Here is a 7,238-nt window from a genome sequence, read left to right as displayed (position 1 = left end):
ACACTTAATAGCTGCTCCCCCCTGACATTTAGTGAGGAACACAAAAAGCAAAGAGAAGTCTCGGATACCCCACTCATGCTGGTGGAGCTGTAATGGCGTTTTCTCATCTCAAGCTGTTTCGTATGCGCTTGGAGGAGGACATGAACATCTTCAGTGAAAGCCAGAGCTAAATTAAAGGAGAAGGAAGTACTGTATACCTTTTGAGAAGAATGAGGCCCCTTAAGTTAATGAGGTGGGCACGTCATGCTGCTTTCTGTGGGGCGTCTGCACCTTCTCTCCATCTCTAAACAGGCTTTCACCCCACAGACATGAAGGTCAGGTGGCCCAAACGAGTCCCCACGCGAGTGGCAAAGGTGTGCACAGCTTGGAGAGACGCAAAGCTGGAATTGCTGCCGAAGGGGCTTCTACAGTAAGGGTCCGAATACTTGTAAGAATGAGAGTGCAGTTTTAGATTTTTAATAAATTTGTAAACCTTTCTGAAAACAGGCGTTCACTTTGTCATTATGGGTGGCACAGTCCTAGTGCTGCTGCCAGAGCAGGGTTCACGTCCAGATCTCCTTACTGCATGGGCTTCTTTGGACCATCCAAAGATGTGCAGGTGAGGTAGATTGGCCTGTGTGTGTGTGTGTACCCTGTGATGGACTGAACCCTGTCCAGGATTTGATCCAGCCCATCCCCTGACCCCGGCCTCAATTAAGTGGATTAGAAAGGGACATTCCTTTGTCATTATAAGTTACTGTGCGTCATTTGATGGTCCAAAAATGTCAAAGTTGTGCTTTTAAATTTAAACATACAGTAAAGTGTTCAGAAATTGAAGGGGTCTCACTACTTTTTGTATCCACAGTATGCCCACATACAAAACACACCTTTGTGGGGTCTCTTCAGTGCTTGTGTGCTCTCCACCAGTCCCTTTAGTTTTCCTCCCACATCCTAGTGGACAGAGCCCCCAGTTGTGTTGCATCCAGTCTTGTCATCAGCACTCACAACATAGACTTGGGACCCCCAAACCAGATGGAGCAGGTCTGTGCATGAATGTATCAAATATCGTATTGGCCATCACAGCCTTTGTTATAAAGTGCGTAAAACTCACAAATGGATGGATGGCTTTTTATTTTTTGAATCCCAAAACAATAGGAGAGGGCAAGTACTGCTGCTGCCCCCTCCCAAAAATTCCTAAATCAATAAAATGGAAGGAGGGACCAAGCCCTGCCCCCATGGAGAACAAAGAGCAGAAGAGAAGGCACCAGTTGAAAGACTTGAGCAGAGGCCACAGCCACCTCAGAGCACCTGCAGCAGGAGAATCGGTGGGCAGGACACGTGATGTTCTTCAGCCATCCATTTTCCAACCCGCTGAATCCGAACACAGGGTCACGGAGGTCTGCTGGAGCCAATCCCAGCCAACACAGGGCACAAGGCAGGAACCAATCCCGGGCAGGGTGCCAACCCACCGCCGGACACACACAAACAGACCCAGCACACACTAGGGCCAGTTTAGAATCGCCAATCCACCTAACCTGCATGTCTTTGGACTGTGGGAGGATGATGTTCTTCAACAAAAGAAAAAATAAAGTAAAAAGACAACATCTTTGTGAAGCAGCCAATGGTGGGCATTGCCAGGTTACACTGACATCTGTTACTGGATCCTGTGGCAGCTGGCAAATGGAGGTCTGGGATAGAGAGGATCTTCAATCGGCCATCTCTACACCACCAACCGCAGCCATTCAGCTGGGCACAGTGCTGCAATAGCAAGGTGCCAGTAACACAACATAAGCAGCACACCGAGCCAAACTAACGTAACAGGGTCGTAATGGCCTCAGGGCACCGCAATGGAATTCCTATCTGCAAGTAGACCACCACCACCGTTCTTGTCCAGTGACTTGAATTACACTCCGTTGGTTATTTGTATTAACCATCCATCGATTTTCTAAATCAACTTACAAGGAGTGCTGAGCGAGACCACCGTGTGTCCTCCCCCATCCAGATTCACAAAATTACTGCTAAAGGTTGGTTCAGATGACAAACCTGAAATTCACACAAAAAAAAAGGTAGGTTTTTGGGGGGTTTGAAAGAAATGAACATTCTTTTTGGTGGGGGGGTCTTCAGTGTTTTTTCTTTTCAAACCCTCCTTGTTAGCACATCAATGCCACCTACTGGCTCAGAGCAAGTATTACAAGCCTGTAGTCTGTATAGTTGCTCTCTAGGACTGTAGCTTATTTTGATGCTGGGGGTCTCAGGTATGCCGCCGATGCCCCCCAGTGTGCTACAGTTTGCACACCAGTGACACCTGCTGGCTCAGAGCAAGTGAAACAGCACAAGGAGCAGAGCTTAACATTACTTACCCAGTCAACCACCATGAAACGTTGATCTACTACAAATTTAAAAGGAGTATTACACACGGTGGCAGCCCCCAATCTCTGATTCCTAGTTGTGTTGCACTTCCGCTCTCGATCACGCCTCTTCAAAAAGGTTGTTGTTTAACTCCCGCTTTGTCAGCTTTTCTTCATAATTGAAGCACTATGAACCATCCACCATGACAGAAGAGGAGTCAGGCCGGACAGCATTCATGGTTACAACCCAGCAAGGAGTTACACCTCAGTACTGGCATCCAATCAGACCCAAAACAAACAAAATTCTCACCCAGGGCCAGATTAAGAGCTTTGGGGGCCCGTAGCACATTTCAAATTTGGGGGCCCTTTTGGTCTGCATCATCTGAAGTTTAGATTCTGAACAGTTCAAACCAGACTAAATAATTATTTTACTCTCGATTATAATAAAAATCTTATAATATTTATGTGAATTTTATGTGTTGGGCCCCTAAAGTTTTGTTGTGTAAGAAATTTACAGTTTAAAAATGTAAAGATAATATTTTTAAAGACCAGTTTTTCAATGCTACACTTTTTCATTAAATATTGGGTCCACCATTTGGGGGGCCGTAGCATATGCTACATGTGCCTATTGGTTAATCCGGCACTGTTCTCACCCCATTTGGGGGTCACAAACATCGACAGAGAGGCATTTTGGGTAAATGAGGAGACATCTAGTAACAACAACAACAAGGTCTCCATTTAAAAAGACACAAACCTTTGCTTCCTAACCCCAGATCAATCCAGGGGCTGCAGCTAGTCATCTGTACTTTAAAGTGGATCAGTGGCCGTGCCCACATAATTCTGTCAAGATCTCTTCAGCCACTTGGAAGCTGGTTTTACAAATCGCTCGATTTTATTCCTAACCATAACACGATGGAGAGCCGACGCACGGTGCGGAAGGGTGGGCCTACTTCAGTCCTTGTGTGAAAAGAGCCTTTGGCGAGAGAGCATCCCGTGTCTTCAGGCAGGACGAGGCCTTCTGTCCAAGTGGGACGTCATCCAGCGGCTGTGGTGGAGCTTCAGAGAATAGACACAAGGGAGGGTCTCGGTGGTCCGGCTAGGCATTGCCTGCAGATGTTTCTTGCTCTATCCTCTCTTAGAGTAGACAGCTGATGACTAACCCATCCATCAAGTGCTGACATGGATGTCTGACTGAGTTAACAATTCACCATACTGTGGAGACTCGACTATAACAAATGACCTTTGACTTCTTAGTATGGTCACTGGTTTTAACAAAAGTTTTAACCTCGTCCTCCCTGCCAGAAGAGTTTTCGTTTAAAATCCTTTTTCTGCAGTAGCCTTTTCACACACATTTACAAAAAGTATCTCCGTCCACACTAAAAACAATGGTGACAGCACCATTCTAAACTGGGCAAGCGCACTCTGGCAAACATAACCTTTAAAAAGAGACAAAACGCCGTGCAGCCACCGCATTGATGACAAAACTGTAGCAACCGGTAAATTTGTTTTCTACGTGTGCATGCAGAATTCCAACTGGACAAAACACAAATTTAGGGGCACACTGGCAAGCAATGCAACGAGGGTCATGGAAATGAAATGCTTACGTCCACCATGTGGTTTTGTTCCATGATGGGTGACCAATCCAGGAATGAGATGATGTAACAAAGAGGATCCAATCAAAGAAGGGCAATAAACACTAGTGTCCTAGTGGCACTGGCAGCCATGCACGCCCAAGCCATCACACTGCCTGTACCGTGTTTTACAGATGATGTGCTATGCTTTGGATAATGAGCTGTTCCACGCCTTCTCCATCCTTTTTTCTTGCCATCATTCTGGTAGAGGTTGATCTTGGTTTCATCTGTCCAAAAATGTTTTTCCAGAACTGTGCTGGCTTTTTTAGATGTTATTTAGCAAAGTCCAATCTAGCCTTTCTATTCTTGAGGCTTATGAGTGGCTTGCACCTTGCAGTGCACCCTCTGTATTTACTTTCATGCAGTCTTCTCTTTATGGTAGACTTGGATATCGATACGCCTACCCCCTGGAGAGTGTTGTTCACTTGGTTGGCTGTTGTGAAGGGGTTTCTCTTCACCATGGAAATGATTCTGCAATCATCCACCACTGTTGTCTTCCGTGGATGTCCTGCTCTTTTTGCGTTGCTGTGTTCACCAGTGCTTGCTTTCTTTCTCAGGATGTACCAAACTGTAGATTTTGCCACTCGTAATATTGTAGCAATTTCTCGGATGGGTTTTTTCTGTTTTTGCAGCTTAAGGATGGCTTCTTTCACCTGCATGGAGAGCTCCTTTGACCGCATGTTGTCTGTTCACAGCAAAATCTTCCACATGCAAGCACCACACCTCAAATCAACTCCAGGCCTTTTATCTGCTTAATTGATAATGACGTAACGACGGACTTGCCCACACCTGCCCATGAAATAGCCTTTGAGTCAATTGTCCAATTACTTTTGAGCCCCTGAAATGAAGGGATTGTGTTAAAAAATGCTTTAGTTGCCTCACATTTTTATGCAATCGTTTTGTTCACCCCACTGAATTAAAGCTGAAAGTCTGCACTTCAACTGCATCTGAGTTGTTTCATTTAAAATTCATTGTTGTAATGTACAGAACCAAAATTAGAAAAAAGTTGTCTCTGTCCAAATATTTATGGACCAAACTGTATGTGTATTACACACACAATCCCCCCCCCCCCCCCCCCAACTTTTTAATCTTGGATTTGTTTTAGTATAATTTTGTAATCAATATTTTAACACTTCCTTTAATATTTCTGTTACTAGCGCCATCTATTGGTGAAATGAACTATTCATATGAAAATTTAATTTCTTAATTGATCAATTAGTGAAACTGATTCTTGATTCATGTATTGTCATCGGAAGTGAGTAAGTGTGCAAAAATTTAAAGTCATTTAGACAACAGGAAGTGGGTTAAATATCGATTACAAGATTTGTATCAGACAACAAAAAGTTAAAGTTAAAACAAGTGTGGTACCAATAATAATAATAAAAAATGGAGACTAACCTCTGCGTGTTTACACGTGACAGACTTGGACTACACACTCCGATAGTCCTTATGCTGTTGTGCATTGGGGTCTTCCCTTTTTTGTTTTTTTATAACCCTGGTCAGATCCAGTTTGCCGTCATCTCTTAAGACCGTAGTGGACACAAATCTTCAGTTCTTTGGTAATAATCCTGACTATACAGAATGATCGGACTGACACGTTCCTTGAGAAAGGTGGCTCGTTTTTGCTAGAACTGCACTCCAGGATGTTGCAACCCAAGTGAACAGAACAACAGGTGTCAGCGATGCTAATGCAATTACAAAGGTTTCTCTAATAACCAATCAGCATTAACACGACTAATTAGGGAAGAGCATAGGGAGTTGGCCATTATGATGCTGAAAATGGGGCTGTGAATAATTAAAAATCAGTCAATCTAAGCAGTAGCGGTCATTAACAACACTAATAACATCTTGACTGTATTTTTAAATCAATTTAAATTGCATCTTGATAAAAAAAACAAAAAAACACCAATTTCCTTCAAAAATATGAATATTCTTAGGCGATTTCAAACTTTTGAACACTTGTGTGCTGAATTAAGGATTGAAAAAAATCAAAGACTGACTGAGCAGTCAGCTGGAATGAAAACCAACAGTGACCAGGATCCCCTTCTGCATCCCAGGAGCAGGCCGAAAAACGCAAACTTGCTGGAATATCCAGCCGACGTCCCCAAGAGTAGAGTAAGAAGTCAGACGACACGTAGGAGCCATTCATCTTGCTACATCATTCGTTTTTATTTTTTTTTTCTCTTTTACTTGAGCAATGTGTGTCGGCTGCCAGCTACAGTTGTCCAGGCCCGTGTATTGCAGCTGTGTACCTTAAATTGTTACACGGCCCCCCCCCCCCCCCAAGGCCTTGCTTTTGTTTTCTTAAACAAAACAAATACAGAAATTGCACTGGTCAATGTACAGTAAAAATGTACACTTAAGATTCCCTTTTCACAAACACTGAACATTCAAGGTCTTCCATTTAAACAAAAGACAGAATGGCTAAAGCTCCGACACAGTCAGAGACGCAGGCGGAATGTGACTTCTGTAAACTACATAAATAGCTGCAGCTCTTCTCCCTTAGTGTGAAAGGTTGGGGTCACCTTTTGATAATTACCTACTCTTCTATACAGGGCGCACAGTTCAGGAATGTATGAAAATTAATTTTTTTTTTGTAAGGCATCTTGGCAAGTCATTTAGTGTCTTCTGCTCCCAGTGGCTTCAAACAGAAGTTCCTTCCAGAGACTCCTCTCCTTCAGCCTGAAAGAAAGAAATTTAGTTATTATCAGTAACGGTCAAGAGCTGACATCCCCGAACTGTTCTGGCGTGGACTCCCTAAAATGGGCTCTGCTATGCTTCACTGCTTGAAATTAGGCAGCCATATGCAGACACAGTGCTGCTCAACTTCCGTTTCCTCACTCCTCTCTTACAAAAGAAAAAAAATCCAAAAATCAAGAAGTGGAGCCAAAAAACTGAAGTGGCAAAGTGATGGGCGATTCAATCTTTTTGAACGATAAATTCAGTGAATTATGGGACTACATTCATGAGTACAAATGAAAATCGATTCAGCAAAGGTGGGGTCTGATTTGTCTTCAATTCTTTTTTGTTATAAATTAATCCATATGTATGGAATGATTACAATAAAATTAATAAATAAATAAATAAATAAAAATCGATTCAGCAGAGCTCAGCAGGAGAGCTAAAGGACATCGGCCTCTTTAAGTTAGATGTTTAAAAGTCACGTGCAAGTGCCGCCTGTCCGATTCACGTTTCTCGTTCGATTCCACTCCGAGTCCCTCTAATTAAAACACGATCAGCGAACGAGCACTCGGTCATCATCATCATACAAGTACAAGAC

The 7,238-nt window shown here is 43.3% G+C and overlaps 1 protein-coding gene across 4 annotated transcripts in view; it reads right to left on the bottom strand.

The window, feature by feature from the left end:
- Positions 1-6,234: 6,234 nt before the first annotated feature.
- The window catches only part of LOC114666140 (ribosome-binding protein 1-like), a 114,119-nt gene continuing 113,115 nt past the window's right edge, over positions 6,235-7,238 (bottom strand). For all 4 annotated transcript variants that reach the window (XM_028820885.2, XM_051919642.1, XM_051919643.1 and 1 more), the window contains one exon: positions 6,235-6,640. In XM_028820885.2, coding sequence (XP_028676718.2) covers positions 6,602-6,640 — 39 coding nt within the window. In that variant the 3' untranslated portion in view covers positions 6,235-6,601. The remainder of the gene's footprint in view (positions 6,641-7,238) is intronic.

This window comes from Erpetoichthys calabaricus, chromosome 15 (assembly GCF_900747795.2).
Source record: "Erpetoichthys calabaricus chromosome 15, fErpCal1.3, whole genome shotgun sequence".
NCBI lineage: Eukaryota > Metazoa > Chordata > Cladistia > Polypteriformes > Polypteridae > Erpetoichthys > Erpetoichthys calabaricus.
Note: the sequence above shows the minus strand (reverse complement) of the source record. Positions and strands in the feature narration are given on the sequence as shown.